This window comes from Littorina saxatilis, linkage group LG12, assembly GCF_037325665.1.
Source record: "Littorina saxatilis isolate snail1 linkage group LG12, US_GU_Lsax_2.0, whole genome shotgun sequence".
NCBI lineage: Eukaryota > Metazoa > Mollusca > Gastropoda > Littorinimorpha > Littorinidae > Littorina > Littorina saxatilis.
This window is the reverse complement of record NC_090256.1, coordinates 3,877,783-3,894,713: the sequence shown is the minus strand read 5'-3', so window position 1 is coordinate 3,894,713 and position 16,931 is coordinate 3,877,783. Positions and strand designations below refer to the sequence as shown.

General features: G+C 41.4%; 1 protein-coding gene across 1 annotated transcript; it reads right to left on the bottom strand.

Moving 5' to 3' along the window:
• Positions 1 to 789: 789 nt before the first annotated feature.
• LOC138981087 (nuclear hormone receptor HR96-like) lies at positions 790 to 16,856 on the bottom strand. The gene is made up of 4 exons (XM_070353919.1): positions 16,720 to 16,856; positions 8,597 to 8,778; positions 7,645 to 7,911; positions 790 to 5,935 (listed from the first exon to the last, which is right to left on the bottom strand). The coding sequence occupies exons 1-4, from the start codon at positions 16,739 to 16,741 to the stop codon at positions 5,441 to 5,443; spliced, it is 966 nt and encodes a 321-aa protein (XP_070210020.1). The 5' UTR covers positions 16,742 to 16,856; the 3' UTR covers positions 790 to 5,440.
• Between the last annotated feature and the right edge of the window lie 75 nt (positions 16,857 to 16,931).

Below are 16,931 nucleotides of genomic sequence, written 5' to 3'. Positions count from 1 at the left end.
AGAGCTGGGTTACCATTTTGTGACAGTCCTCAGTCCTTAAAATGATTATAACATATATATCAAATGGTAACTAGAATATATTCTCTTTACTTTTTCATTAATACTCCAGGTATATAATGATACTGACATTCAACAAAAACCATAGTACACATTTTTGTCTTTAAAAAAAAATTGTTAGTATTAAAATCCCTGTCACATGCTCTGATTTCCATGTTAAGGTATGAGTGATGTACTTTAGAATGTTTGTAATTTACTGAACATAGAAACACAAAATGTGCAAGTGTTTTCAATTCTTTCTCGGCAGGCCAAGATCGATATATGGAACCAGTAATTACTGAAATCAATTTGTATGGTTCAAATTTCTCATGAAATGAAATCGTTTTTCATAATGAGGATGAAAGTCGCTTGTTTATTTCAATGCTTGTTATTCTCTCAGGTGCCAGGAGAATGGTTCCGAACAACTCTCATTTACTCCATTACACATGTCATATGCATTTAGAGCGCTTACTTCCCTTTGGTTATCAGATCATATTATTTCTCAGTTAAAAGATATATCACCTTAATAATAATAATAATAAAGTGTATTTATATTGCGCCTATCCCTTACAAAAAACAAAAATATTTGGCTCTAAGCGCATTACAACATGTGAAGGACTTGGTACAATCAAGTCTGACAAATACAACAGCACAATATACAGTCGGTCTCTTAGGTAAAAGCAGCTTCGACAGTTAAACACTTCTACTAAAAGATCCTCTAACAATTTACAAACATAGTTAAAGAACATCGAGTTAATAGGAATTAAAAAAAAAAAAGGTTCTTATAATAAAACTATCTAGCGAACGACGAAGAAGAAGAAGAATAAAACTATCAATGTCAATGTATAACAAGTCATTCAACGTAAATGGCCAAAGAACAACAATAAAACAATGGTGATAAAACAGTTATACTCAATGGCTAATAACGAGGCAGAGTTAAATAGTATCGACACAAGATTAAAACAAAACATATTTCAGGAGACGAATTAACAACAATAAAGCAATGGTGATAAAACAGTTTTACTCAATGGCTAATAGCGAGGCAGAATTAAATAGTATCGACACAAGATTTAAACTAAACATATTCCTGGAGACGCATTTAATAATTATACATGTATCAAATAATCAATGTACAAAATACAGCCCTCGCAAGCAACCCGCCCCCAGCCGGCCCACAGCGCGCTACGATGGCAAGCGACCCCTCTCCTCAATGTGGCAAATACTGAACAGTGCACACAACCAATTACTCGCATATACTCGTGTCGCTCACTCGCACACACACACAATGTATAACATAGTTTCCACTGGTACACAGCTCGGGAGAATAACTCATAATTATGTTCATGTTTTAATTCAATGTATATTTCTACAGGTTTGTATACATTGTCTTTTTTTGCTGATTAAACAGGAACATACTGCTCTCCTGTTTTTTTCCAAACTTAAAAAAAAAGCCCAAACAGCCACTAAATGTCCACCTATGATAATTTTGTTGTTGGCATGGCAATATCCCTGAATTACCTCCACCTAGTATACAAGACACCTAATAGGACACTACCAGTGGAAGAACGTTCACCTCCTATTGTCAGCACTTAATTTAGTCAAATAAACTGGGCAGGTTGAACTTTTCTATTGTGATTTTATTCATCTTCTTTTTTGTTTGATCATCTTCTAATTGATGGTCGTCATATGATAGGCCTCACTTTCACTTTGCTGATTTAAGGTAAACAAAGACACACACAGTATGCAATTTAGATGTCGTCTAACTGATGGCCGTCCTCGTATGATAATTACGTCATACATGTACTTTCAATTTGCAGATAAAAAAACAAAACAATTTTCAATGATGCCCATAAACATTTTGTTTAGTCTTCCTCCGATGTTTACGGTCCTGATATGATTAGTCTCACTTTCACTTAGCTGATATGAAGGGAAACATAATTTTCAATGACTCACATCAGTATGCAAGGTTTTGCTTTAAAAATCTACACATACGCGTGAGGTACATGTATTAACAGTGCTTAATCCAGAAAAGCTGTAAAACAAATACAGATACTGGTACAATACACTGACAAGGCAATTAACAGTCTGGTTGGGATACAAACGGTACTGGCCAACAGTCGTGATCAAGATCAACAATAAACAAGACAAAAAAGAACTTTGAATGGTTAGATGCTTACAGTTACACTCTCATTTCCTGTCCCCCATTTCACTGACAACCTGCATCCTACACGCAAACAGACAAAATGAGCATTGAGTCTACCATGACTCTAGGACAATAATATTGTTTAAGTCTTTGTACTGTTGAATGTAGTGATGACAACGAATGTTGTGTGTTTTTTCAATCGTTATCTGCACAGCAGGCTGTACTAGCACTGAGAGAAATGAATTACATCTACAACCAGGAGGTATTTCAATTAGAAAACAATGAGGTAATAGGATTTTGTTGTAGTACATGCATGAAGAATACACATGTGCATGCAGAGTAAACACTTCATAAGAAAAACACAACCAATAACCAACACGTGTGATCGACACTTTCAAGTCCAACTGCTGCATATAGATACAAATTAAAAAAAATGTTGTATGCCATTTCATTCAAGAAAAAAATTAAATCACTTTTGAGGGGGGGGGGGGGGGGGGAGGGGGCGGCGGGCAATGGAGAGAGCTGACTGTTGCTCCCCGTTCACTTTCTGCTGATTTCCCTTTCAAAATAATGAACGGTGCAATTATCAAAAAAATAATTTAAATCACTGTAGTGTGCATCAAGTCACATTAGTTTTCCGTTCATGATGAAGATCAGCTCTTCTCTCCACTTAAGGAATGCACTTTATTGCCTGATCTGTGGCACATCACCGGGACGACCAGTTTTCTTGCTACACAACTGTGTAAAATAATTAAAGTTCAGAACAAAATCTTGACAACATAATTCTAATACAGATATAGATCTTTGATTCAGTATGTGACTCACTGTTCTTGTTGTTTTACAGTTTGCTTCTTAGTTTGTTTGTTTGAGAAGTCTGTGAGTAATTCTTCTCTGTATTTGGTTTTCAAAGTGTGTACCAGATAGAGCATTGTTCTGGATCTTCATACAGTATATGCCAGTCATATTACACTTAACTAACAAATAACTTCAGGCTGGATCTTCATACAGTATATAATGCCAGTCATATTACACTTAACTAACAAATAACCTCAGTCACTCAAATGGAGGAGGGGTGAGAAAAATGTTTAGCCTTTAGCAAACAATTCATACATCAATTAGCTGGAATAAACAAACTCAGGGTTTTTCTCTTCTGATAGAAGAAATCAAAGATAAACATCAGCAAATTGCTTCGTTTGCACTGTGATCAACCTTAAAGGTCTTCCAGAATCACACTTTTCTGTTCTTGTTAGAAAACAAACCATGGCAGCAAGCAAACTGATTAGTTGGTGCAGTTATAGACCTCTTTTTCATTAAAACATCTAAATTGCTTAGAATGATCTCAGAGTCAAAGGGCAAGAATCCCATAATTATATATAGACAGTGTCTCCGTGTCCAGCTGACATGAAGGCTAATTAACTGACTGGTGACAACAACCCCTGATTTCAGATTACGTAATCAGCATGCACTGTTCACAGAGTTCAAATAACAGATCCCATAACTGAAACACTGTTCACACTGATCTGATACATAACTGAAACACTGTTCACATAGATCTGCTGTCAGTCAAAAAACCCAGAACTTAACCATACCAGTTGCAACCTGTTTTAGAAGGACTGAAAAACAAAGCAAGCAAGGCAACTTCAAGTCAAAGAGAAGCTGGAACTTGATTTTCACACAGTCCTCCCCGCATCTCCCACAATGGAGGCATTGCTGAGGATTTTTGTTGTATGATAGAGAAATTCAAAGTGATCAGAGTGAAGGATGCATGCAGGTTATCCTTATGTATGCACACACATTCTAGTTCAGAATGTATCACAAGAAATCAAACATTCCGCTGTTCACCGAGGTACTACTGAATGTTTCCTTCCAGTTCAACGCAGACCTGTGTCAGTATGTCAAGCCAACACATCACTAGAAGACAGTTGCTCACTCAAGTAGCTTTCATACGATAGCTGCTCTGTAGACAACAGGACGCTGGCTCTCTCCTGAAGGGAGAAGAGTGAATTTCTTTTAAAGTGAGTCTTTCTGAGTCAGCCAGCACAGATAAGAAGTTTTCATAGTTAACTGCTCTGCAGACAGCAGATACTGGCTCTCTTCTGAAGGGAGAAAAGTGAATTTTGAGTCATTCTGAGTCAGCCAGCACAGATAAGCATTTTTTATACGTTAACTGCTCTGCAGACAACAGGATACTGGCTCTCTCCTGAAGGGAGAAGAGTGGATTTTGAGTCATTTGGAGTCAGCCAGCACAGATACACAGCTTCCATACTTTAACTCCTCTGAAGACCAAAGAAGACTAAATCTCTCCTGCAGGGAAAAAAGTGAATTCTGAGTTGGGCAGTAGAAATGGAGACGGCAGTTTCCTCTCAAATAGCTCTCCTGTTAATGCTGGGGTAGCAGAGCCTTGATACATGAACACAGACAGATCCATACTCCTGTTATTCGCCGCAAGCATCACAATATCCAGACCCATGATCAGCTCTTCATTCAGCCACAGATCTCCTGCAAAAAGATGCTGCAGTCATGAGATCTGAATGTCTGTCAGGTGGTCATTAATGAGTTCACTCAAGGTCAGCAAGGAAACGTGGAGGCACACAGTCTATGCTCGTCGCCGTTTCAAGGTCACTGCACAAGAAGTCTCAGACTTTTTTTGCGTATGCATTAATGAACAAAGTCGCAAATTAAATACTTTGGGTGAAATGAAAAGTCACTCGGGTTGAATCTTATATTAACTAGTGGTATAGTGAATTTGTTGCTTTGCTTGAATAAAGTGTACATACTACTTCAGCTCTCTTCCAGGAGTGTTTCATTCAAGTTAATAATATCAAGCCATTTTAACATCTCTATATCATGTGAAAATCGTCTTTGCTGTACTGTGACAAAGTTTGCCACTTCAGCTGGTACCACCACCACGAGTGCTTCCAATCCAGGTGAACGCACATCAGGTTTGGCTTTTGGCTTTAACATGTCCAAATAAAGTGACAAAGCTTCTATGCTGTCTGCTACCACCATGACAGTTTTCATACAAGTGAAAAACTGAGTCAGGTGTGGCTGAAACATCTCCATATTAAGACTGAAATCTGAACCAAGTCGTACGGGGGTGCTTCCATTTCAAGCCCATTTGCAGTCAAGCATGGCTTTAGCTTCACATAATCTCCACATAAATTGAAAGTCAGACATTTCGCGGGGCTCAAATGCACCTGGCTGCTTGCTCTCACAAAAACCCGAGCTTCAGGTTGGAACAATCTCCAAGGGAGGTAAAGGTCACTTTTTGAGGTCAAAGACCTCAACCAACAGAGGTTCAAGCCGGCCAATGTCCAGGCTTGAGGCTAGCTGAGAACTGGCCTCCCCGAGACTGCGGACGTTAATCAGCTGCATGAGGAGCTTTGGGTAGAGGAAGCGGGCGTGGCCCACGTTGAACTGGGACTCCAAGTAGCAGCGCAGCCACATGGAGAACTTCTCCTGGGCCTGCGACACCAGGGCCACATTGCCCAGGTTGGGCCGGTCAGCGCACATCAGGTCGATGACGAAGAGCAGCATGAGGATGGTGCGGTCGCCGCCCGTCAGCTCGTGGATGGTGCGCACGAAGGTCACGTGGTCCATGTACATCTTGGAGCCCAGGGTGGATTGCACGGACCGCGTGTCCACCTTGCCCTCCGACACGTCCCCTTCCGGCTGCTGCGCCTTGTACTTCCACATACCTTTCTGCAGGTCGAAGCTCATTGCCGAGCGCAGCACAAACATCTCCATGATCCCGCCCTGCAATACACACACACACAGCATTGTCAGTGCATGAGTAACACCCACTGATCTAGCAAGAACTGGTCAGTCATCAAGATTCACTCACTGGTTTGGCAAGGGACTTTCAGTTATCAAGCCTATAGTGAAGTAAATGAATCATATCAGTAACCAACCTTTGCAAGCAAAAACTACAAATTTGTCTTTAGCTGTACAGGGCCGGACTACCGGGGGGGTTATGGGGGTTGCGCAAACCCCCCCCCCCCCCCCCCCCAGCCTAAACATGTACCTCACTTATTCAAAATTTTTTTTTACTATTGTTTATTTTATGCCGTTTCATGCAAGGAGCGACCATTTTCCTATCTCAGAATATGACCTACCCATGACCTACTCCACAAGGGGCTCTGCCCCTTGACCCCGCCCCCCCTGGACCACCACTTACAACCCCCCCCCCCCCCCCCCCCCTCCTCTTAGCCTAGTCCGGCCCTGCTGTATGTGTCATCCCGACAAAAACTTTAATTGAGATATGACAAAGAAACACCTGGAGGGGGGAGGAGAGAAGGGTGAATAACAGTGTCTGATCAAATGAACGCAACCAGCAACCACTTCACTGCAGAAAGAATGTGAAACATTGTTGAATCTTTCAGCTGTCAAAATTCATGATGATTGCTTTTAAAAAAAACGTTCAGATGGCTTCCAACATGGTAGTTGAAGCCATAACATGCAACACCCCACCTCCCCCACCTCCTATCCTAACTACATTCCTGACAATCCCAAGAGTTATGCAGATGTACATGTAATCAATTTCATTTCTACTTTCTTTGATCTCCTGCTTAATATTTATTCAGAATGGGAACAACACTGCATAGCATGAGATGGATGTGCGCTCTCCGTAGTGATTAGTTTGTTTATTCTTGTTCAAGGTAGCGGTAATGATAAGTTCTCATTGCCTGTGGCATATTAGCAAAACATACATCTAATTTGCCACTGCTGGCACTGAGAACGTTAAATCTCAATTTTATCATCATCATCTTTACAGTTCCCTTTGAGCCGGTGAAGAATGACCTTTTTTTCTCTTGTTTAATCTTCTGCAAGCAAGACATTAATTAGTTCATTAAATCAAATTCATACGGCTTTCAGAACTAAATCAATACTGCATGACTGTGCTAACAGCGCACCTCTTTGGTGGTCAAACGACACCCCCACACAAAATCTTTATGATCCTGCTCTGTGGGGGGCCACATAATCATGCTACTCATAAGCTTACAATGATCAGTTATAACATAAGCTGCAGTACTTTTAAGTTACTGTGCTTGACACTTCCAGGTGCACGGAGCTCCTTGGGTTTTTAGTCATGCCTCAGGCATCTATCCATTTGAAATTATACCAAGTTTCAACGGGCGCATTGGCAGAGTGGGTAAGACATCAGCCTCCTACGTGGAAGGTAGCAGGTTTGAATCCCAGCTGCGCCCGTTAGGAATTCATTTGCACGGCTTCCTGGCAAGGGGGCGAAAACTGAATTCCATCAAGATAAGTTTATTGTGATATTTGTTTGTCTGTTCACCTAAAAGACCGTTGGCTCAACATATTTGTGACTGTTACATAACTTTGTCAATAACAACGTTCCAACAACTTACCTTTCTTGGTTTTTTTATTCTGAATTTTGGAACGTTGGCAGTCTCTTTGTTTTTGGATTTACCTTTACGAAATAACACAGCGAGGTCTAGTACCTTTAATAAATGGATCTGGTCTTCCTGCTTGAGCCCTTTGAACTCTGGGATACACTTGGCGAACTTGATGAGCCTGCGGATGAAAATGTCGGTCATGTTGAAGAGGTCGTTGGAGGAGCCAGGGTTCTCCTGCAGCTTGCGCGACTGTTCCGTGCTGTAGGTGGCCTCGAAGATGTCGTTGTAGGTCGTGCGCATCATCTCCAGGTTCTCCCTGATGTCCTCTTGCAGGGGAATGCTGATGCTGAGGTCCTCTTCCAGGGGCTCCTCCTGGTCCAGAGGAAGAGGAATAAGCACGGGTTCATGACATATAAAAAAAACTAATTTTTAAATTCAAAACATACTCTGCTTACTCCAATCCCCCTGGAAAAGTTTTGAAAATATGATGCAAAACCATGCAAAAAAAATCAATGTGCAATCTAAGGATCTCAAGAATGATCTCCAGACCTTTGGAAATGCTGGATTAACACCCTGGTCTGTCCCCCACCTGGAAGTTACCCCCCAGGGATTCTGTCAGTTACCCAAAGTGTGCCCTGGGGTAGCATCAGTATCAACAATCTAGTATTATCAATCTGTCCCCCAGGCGACAATTTTGGACTACAAAGTGTCCCCCAGTTGGCCAACATGGGTTGTCCCCCACATCCTACAGTTGTCCTCAACCCCATGGATGGTTGGAGAGTTCTTCTTGTTTGTTGGTTTAAACATACAACTTTACAAAGCTATGGAATGTACAATGTATTGTTTGTTCTGCAAGTGAGGGCACATGTGTGTGTGTGGGGGTGTGTGTGTGTGTGTGTGTGTGTGTGTGTGTGTGTGTGTGTGTGTGTGTGTGTGTGTGTGTGTGTGTGTGTGCAAGTGCATGCATGTGTGTTTCTTTGTGTTTGTGCTTTGGTTGAATGCTTGTGTGCATGTGTGTCCATATGTGCAAGTATACAATGTTTTATTCAGTGCTTACCTTGATTTGCAGGGAGTCTGGGGACAAGGGTATTGCCAGATACTGTGGAGAGTGCGTCTCATCCATGGGTTGCGAACTGCTGCTGATCTCACTGCATGGCGACTCCTGCTCGGACAGGGAGCAACTGCTTGTTGCCGACCGAACTCGCAAGCGTGATCGTCGCTTGGCCAGCTGGTCATTATCTGCGATGTGATCAGTTTGATGTTACAGTATGAGCACATCTGGGAACACAACATTTCGTTGATCGTGCCTGGGTATAGTTCCTTGAGCACTCAAGCCAACAGTGCAACCCCTTTTTAAGACATCCAAAAATCTGCGAAAATCAGGTCTTAAAAGGGAGGTTGTTCTAAAATGGAAGTAAAATGACAGACGTTTTCAACAGAAATCTAGAAAACTAGAGTCTTAAAAGGGAGGTTGCCTTAAAAATGAGGGTCTTAATATAGAGGTTCTACTGTGTGAGCACACCTGGAAAACAAAACATGTTTTGCTTAAACATATAACTTCAAGAGTGATACTGCCAGAACAACTTATCCCACCAAGCTGCAAGCTTGAAATGTCCGGGAGCGATTTGTTCTCCTATACGACTGGAGTGATTGTGTTCCTACCAAGGGCTAATACGTCATGAAGGTAAAATGTCCGGCAGCAATTCGTTCTACCCTGCTGCATGTGTGAAATGCCCAGGAGTAGTTTGTTCAGTACCATACCACAGCAGTGATTTTTTGTTTTATACTATAATACAAGGGCGAAATGTCCAAGAGTAGTTTGTTCAGTACCATACCACAGCAGTGATTGTTTGTTTTATACTATAATACAAGGGCGAAATGTCCAAGAGTAGTTTGTTCAGTACCATACCACAGCAGTGATTTTTTGTTTTATACTATAATACAAGGGCGAAATGTCCAAGAGTAGTTTGTTCAGTACCATACCACAGCAGTGATTGTTTGTTTTATACTATAATACAAGGGCGAAATGTCCAAGAGTAGTTTGTTCAGTACCATACCACAGCAGTGATTGTTTGTTTTATACTATAATACAAGGGCGAAATGTCCAAGAGTAGTTTGTTCAGTACCATACCACAGCAGTGATTGTTTGTTTTATACTATAATACAAGGGCGAAATGTCCAAGAGTAGTTTGTTCAGTACCATACCACAGCAGTGATTGTTTGTTTTATACTATAATACAAGGGCGAAATGTCCAAGAGTAGTTTGTTCAGTACCATACCACAGCAGTGATTGTTTGTTTTATACTATAATACAAGGGCGAAATGTCCAAGAGTAGTTTGTTCAGTACCATACCACAGCAGTGATTGTTTGTTTTATACTATAATACAAGGGCGAAATGTCCAAGAGTAGTTTGTTCAGTACCATACCACAGCAGTGATTGTTTGTTTTATACTATAATACAAGGGCGAAATGTCCAAGAGTAGTTTGTTCAGTACCATACCACAGCAGTGATTGTTTGTTTTATACTATAATACAAGGGCGAAATGTCCAAGAGTAGTTTGTTCAGTACCATACCACAGCAGTGATTGTTTGTTTTATACTATAATACAAGGGCGAAATGTCCAAGAGTAGTTTGTTCAGTACCATACCACAGCAGTGATTGTTTGTTTTATACTATAATACAAGGGCGAAATGTCCAAGAGTAGTTTGTTCAGTACCATACCACAGCAGTGATTGTTTGTTTTATACTATAATACAAGGGCGAAATGTCCAAGAGTAGTTTGTTCAGTACCATACCACAGCAGTGATTGTTTGTTTTATACTATAATACAAGGGCGAAATGTCCAAGAGTAGTTTGTTCAGTACCATACCACAGCAGTGATTGTTTGTTTTATACTATAATACAAGGGCGAAATGTCCAAGAGTAGTTTGTTCAGTACCATACCACAGCAGTGATTGTTTGTTTTATACTATAATACAAGGGCGAAATGTCCAAGAGTAGTTTGTTCAGTACCATACCACAGCAGTGATTGTTTGTTTTATACTATAATACAAGGGCGAAATGTCCAAGAGTAGTTTGTTCAGTACCATACCACAGCAGTGATTGTTTGTTTTATACTATAATACAAGGGCGAAATGTCCAAGAGTAGTTTGTTCAGTACCATACCACAGCAGTGATTGTTTGTTTTATACTATATGCTACAAGGGCGAAATGTCCAAGAGTAGTTTGTTCAGTACCATACCACAGCAGTGATTGTTTGTTTTATACTATATGCTACAAGGGCGAAATGTCCAAGAGTAGTTTGTTCAGTACCATACCACAGCAGTGATTGTTTGTTTTATACTATATGCTACAAGGGCGAAATGTCCAAGAGTAGTTTGTTCAGTACCATACCACAGCAGTGATTGTTTGTTTTATACTATAATACAAGGGCGAAATGTCCAAGAGTAGTTTGTTCAGTACCATACCACAGCAGTGATTGTTTGTTTTATACTATAATACAAGGGCGAAATGTCCAAGAGTAGTTTGTTCAGTACCATACCACAGCAGTGATTTTTTGTTTTATACTATATGCTACAAGGGCGAAATGTCCAAGAGTAATATGTCCCACTACAGTGGAACCCCCCTTTTAAGACCCCATAATTTAAGACTCCCTCCCTTTTGAGACCTTGTTTTCTCAGACTTCCTGTCCATATAAGCTCTGTATATCTACCCCCATTTTAAGACTCCCTCCTTTTTAAGACCTGCTTTTCTCAGATTTTTGGAGGTTTTATAAAGGGGGATTCCACTGTATATTTCTCTCACAGAAGTTATTTGTCCTACCATGCTGCGAGGGTGAAATGTCCAGGAATGATATGTCTTACTATATCTCACAGGAGTCATTTGTCCTACCATGCTGCGAGGGTGAAATGTCCAGGAGTGATATGTCCTACTATATCACACAGAAGTGATTTGTCCTACCATGCTGCAAGGGTGAAATGTCCAGGAATGATATGTATTTACTATATCTCACAGGAGTCTTTTGTCCTACCATACTGCAAGCGTGAAATGTCCAGGAGTGATATGTCCCAATCTATCTCACAGGAGTGATATGTCCTACTATATCTCACAGGAATCTTTTGTCCTACCATACTGCAAGTGTGAAATGTCCAGGAATGATATGTCCTACTATATCTCACAGAAGTGATTTGTCCTACCATACTGCAAGAGTGAAATGTCCAGGAGTGATATATGTCCCGCTATATCTCACAGGAGTGATATGTCCTACTATATCTCACAGGAGTGATATGTCCTACTATATCTCACAGGAGTGATATGTCCCACCATACTGCAAGAGTGAAATGTCCAGGAGTGATATGTCCTACTATATCTCACAGGAGTGATATGTCCTACTATATCTCACAGGAGTCTTTTGTCCTACCATACTGCAAGAGTGAAATGTCCAGGAGTGATTGACCCCTGCGTCTTGTATAAGGAAGCGCAGAAAAAATCAAAGAGACCGCCTGAGTACCAGTCAAACAACTTGTGATAATGCATGTTTCAGCTACTGGGTACTACCCTGGCCAAGTTTCCTCTCAAGACATCAAAGAGACCGCCCCATAGGTTAAACTCGGTCACTGACCCCGGTGCAGGAAGTGTTTCCTCTCTCAGATCTATGACAGGGGAACCACCTCTCATAGCAAAAACTGGGTCATTGACCCCTGGGAAAAAGGTCAGTGTCTAAACAAGGCAACCCAGCTATCACAATGGGCCTGCCTTTGATCTCGTCGCACACACAGAGCACACATATTTCCTTTGATGTGCGGCTTATTTTCATTCTTCGACCGTTTGTTACCTGTATACTTTTTCAATTTTGGTGCGCCCTATCGGCCCCCTGCGCCCAATGGGTGACTGGATTACAATTTTGTTTAAAAAGAAGGGGGTGCGCCTTATGCGCTGTAGCGCCTTGTAACCCGGAAAATACGGTATATCTCACAGGAGTCTTTTGTCCTACCATACTGCAAGAGTGAAATGTCCAGGAGTGACAAGGGTGGATCAATTCACTTTGGAGGGGGGGTTACAAAATGACTGCGAAGATACAAGTTGACGGAGCCGAAGGCGCCTAAGCCTTTAGGGGGGTCCGGGGGCATGCCCCCCCGGAAATTTTTTTTATCCAAAGAAGCAAAATAGAGCTATCTGGTGCATCCTGAGCCAATAAATTACCTCTTTTTTGGGGGGGTGGGGGGGTTACGTAACCCGTGTAACCCCCCCCCAGATCCGCCCTTGAGTGATATGTCCCACTATATCCCACAGGAGTGATTTGTCCTTCATGTACTACCATGTCTCACAGGTTGTTTTGTTTTATCTACCATGCTACAAGGGTGAAATGTCCAAGAGTGATTTGTCCCACAAGGCTGAAATTTCCGGACCGATCTGTCATACCTATTTGTTGTAAGGAAATGTTTTAAAGTGAATAGTTGTATCTTTTGTTGTGACATCATTTTAGTAAGCAAATGTCATCTACAGCTCACTTAGGCTGTATGAAATATGGTGGAAAGGGATAACGTTAGGTTTTACTTTTACCTCATGTTTGAATCTTCAGCTGCACTAGAAATTACAAAATTCAACTGCTGTTACAAGACATCAGGATCACCTCATACATTTATACAGTAATCAATTTAAGAGGAAAGATTAGGAGGCGTGGTTTGATGAATAAATAATTTGTTCAGGTCTGCAACACGTCCTTTTACCTCTCTGAAATTGGGCATGACTTTTTCTTCTTAGGCGTTCATGGGCTGCAACTACCATGTACACTTGTATTCATAGCATGAGTGTCGTCGCTTTTTACATGTATGACCGGTTTTTTCCCTCAACATTTAGGCAGCCATACCCCGTTTTGGGGGGATGGCATGCTTGGTATTTTCGTATTCAAATAACCCACCACTCTCACATGGATTAGAGTATTGTTTTCATGTATACTTTGTGTTGTGGTAGCATGTACACAAGAAGGGATACTGGCACGGTTGGCCTAGTGGTAAGGCGTCCGCCCTGTGATCGGGAGGTCGTGGGTTCGAACCCCGGCCGGGTCATACCTAAGACTTTAAAATTGGCAATCTAGTGGCTGCTCCGCCTGGCGTCCGGCATTATGGGGTTAGTGCTAGGACTGGTTGGTCCGGTGTCAGAATAATGTGACTGGGTGAGACATGAAGCCTGTGCTGCGACTTCTGTCTTGTGTGTGGCGCACGTTAAATGTCAAAGCAGCACCGCCCTGATATGGCCCTTCGTGGTCGGCTGGGCGTTAAGCAAACAAACAAACACAAGAAGGGAGAGAGGATATCATGATTTTTAAAGTATGAGAGCATGCCTCTCATATATCATTCCTGAAAAGAGAGAGAGAGAGAGAGGTGTCAGATGCATACCATGAAATTGTAAAAAAGTGTGAGAGCATGCCTCCCCCCCCCCCCCCCAAAAAAAAAAGAGAAAAGATGAAAATTGTGCAAGAAGGATCTCTGGTCAAATGGCGGAAAATTCTCATACCTAAAAAATAAATTGAAACAAAACTATGCCTCATCAACTCATTCATCATATCATCGAGTTAATTTTAATTCATCTTTCTCTCATTAAATCTGACGTTAACCTTGAACCCCCCCCCCCCCCCCCCCCCCCCCCCCCCCCCCCGAACTTCCTTCCCTTGCTCCTTCATATTTCACTCCATCAATGCACCTCCCTTACAAGGCCTAAAAAAAAAATAGGTGTGGTTACGGTAACCCGACCTACCCTATTTTTTTGGGCCGACCCTATAACTTTTTATTACATTTGTCAAAAAAATACCAAAAGAAACCAAGTAAACGAGTGCAGAAAACGCAATGAAAGTGAAAGCGCCCGAGTCGCACACTTATTTCCCTGTCAAGTAGGTTTAATTTGTACACATTAGAAAAAAAAGTAAAAACAAAACAAAAAAGTGATTGCCTACTTTCCTACCCTATTTTTTTGGCTATGTTACCGTAACCACACCTATTATTTTTTTTGGCCTAACTACTCTTCTCAGTTCTTCTGCCTCCATTTTGTTGGCCTAGTGGTCTTTGCTGTCTGTTGTTGAAATTGTTCATGCTCCTTTTCTCTTTGTGTCTCCTTCAGTTACATGTTCTGCTTGCTGTTGTTGCTTCCTCCAACAGCACTCTGCTACCATGCCATAAACATTCGTCTGGAGACAGCACCCTGAACATTCTTGCTTGATGTACTGTGCAAATGGTTAAAGCACAGTTCTTCCTGTGAAACCAGTTCTGCTTGATGTATTGTGCAAATGGTTAAAGCCCAGTTCTTCCTGTGAAACCAGTTCTGCTTGATGTATTGTGCAAATGGTTAAAGCACAGTTCTTCCCGTGAAACCAGTTCTGCTTGATGTATTGTGAAAATGGTTAAAGCACAGTTCTTCCCGTGAAACCAGTTCTGCTTGATGTATTGTGCAAATGGTTAAAGCACAGTTCTTCCTGTGAAACCAGTTCTGCTTGATGTATTGTGCAAATGGTTAAAGCACAGTTCTTCCTGTGAAACCAGTTCTGCTTGATGTATTGTGCAAATGGTTAAAGCACAGTTCTTCCTGTGAAACCAGTTCTACTTGATGTATTGTGCAAATGGTTAAAGCCCAGTTCTTACCGTGAAACCAGTTCTGCTTGATGTATTGTGCAAATGGTTAAAGCACAGTTCTTCCTGTGAAACCAGTTCTACTTGATGTATTGTGCAAATGGTTAAAGCCCAGTTCTTACCGTGAAACCAGTTCTACTTGATGTATTGTGCAAATGGTTAAAGCACAGTTCTTACCGTGAAACCAGTTCTACTTGATGTATTGTGCAAATGGTTAAAGCCCAGTTCTTCCTGTGAAACCAGTTCTGCTTGATGTATCGTGCAAATGGTTAAAGCACAGTTCTTCCCGTGAAACCAGCTCTGCTCACCATCTCAGATCTGCCAAGGCTTTTCTTTGACATGGAATGTAAGGTCACCATCACTCCATTTGGACACATACCAAAAATCAACACCCTGACTGCCTCTTGTGCAGAGTAGAATTTTTGTATGAATTAATTTTGCAGACTGACACTAGCTTAGTGGCTTTTAAGAAATTAGTTCAAAAACAAAATTCCACTCTGCACAGAAAGCATACGTTAAGGCTATTGATTTTCCCTATCTGTTCAAGTAGAAGGATAGCAGTATCCCAAGTAAAAGCCTGGCCAGATGTGAGATGGCAAGGAAAGGGTTTACATGGAGAGGACACTAGCTGCCTTTAAAAACTAATCACAGAGGAGGGGTGAAAATGAAGGGCTTACAGCCATCCAAGGCTACACGAATGTTGCAAGCTGTCTGCACGTGCTGGGAATGTCAGAAACACAAGTCAAAGTGTGACACACACCCTACCTCACAGCCTATGTTGCGCACTTGGCGCAATACTGTTTGGATGCAAGCTGTGCTGGTGGTAGACAATACAGTGGTACCCACACTAAAAAGACCCCTTTGGGACAAACCAAAGTGTCCCTACATTGCAAGTGGCCTTTCACCACAGGTCATTTTTGGTCAAGATAACAAAGGGACAACAGAAGGTGTCCTTTATTGGGTAGTGTGCCGTCGTCACAAGGCCCTAAAATCACAGGTACCACTTAAGCTGGCCCAATAACTACTGGTAACAGCTATTGTGTACCAGTTTGCTTTACATATGAGTCAGCACCACACACACACACACACAAATAATTTGAGAGGCTTACATACTTCTTTGCTATGGGTGTCCAAAGAGTTTAGGATGGAACAAAGAAAAGTACTCCATACAAGACACAAGACAGGCACTTAGGGGGAAAGCTGAAGCCCAAAGGATTCTAAACCCTGTGATGACACGATTTATAAAGGGAAGTTTGCAGTGGAATATTCTTCACAGTAATGTGCCTGTCATTGTAAATAGGATTAAAATGTCATCTGACGGATGCACAAAACAAAAATAACATTCTAGACAGACTTTATGTTGGCATTCAAAAATAAAGAAATAAAAAACCACAAGAAATAGTAGGTAATGGAGAGTTTAATAATTGAAAAAGAGAAAACCTTAATTTTATCACGGATCAAACCATTCAGAAAAGTTATAAACTCAATCTCAACGATCCTCATCATATACTACACGCACGTACGCACGCACAAACACACATATGACCAAAACTTACTCAGAATCCAATCTTTCTTCATTCCTATGGCAAAGCATTTCTTTAGCCGACATCCAGAGCAGAACTTGCGTGTGTGAGGGTCCAGCTTACAGTTGCCATCAAAACTGCACGAGAAACTCTGAAACAAATACAAAAACACAAGCCATGATATTTTCTGTTTCTTTCAGTTCGTCCGTCTTTCTTTTTGTCTGTCTGCTTGCCTATGATTCAGA

Coding starts and splice junctions, on each gene's coding strand:
- LOC138981087 (XM_070353919.1), bottom strand. CDS start 16,741: ATGAAGAAAGATTGGATTCTGA. Junction 7,912..8,596: donor CAGACTCCCTGCAAATCAAG/GTAAGCACTGAA, acceptor CCTCTGGACCAG/GAGGAGCCCCTGGAAGAGGA. Junction 5,936..7,644: donor ACCAGATCCATTTATTAAAG/GTACTAGACCTC, acceptor TGTGTATTGCAG/GGCGGGATCATGGAGATGTT.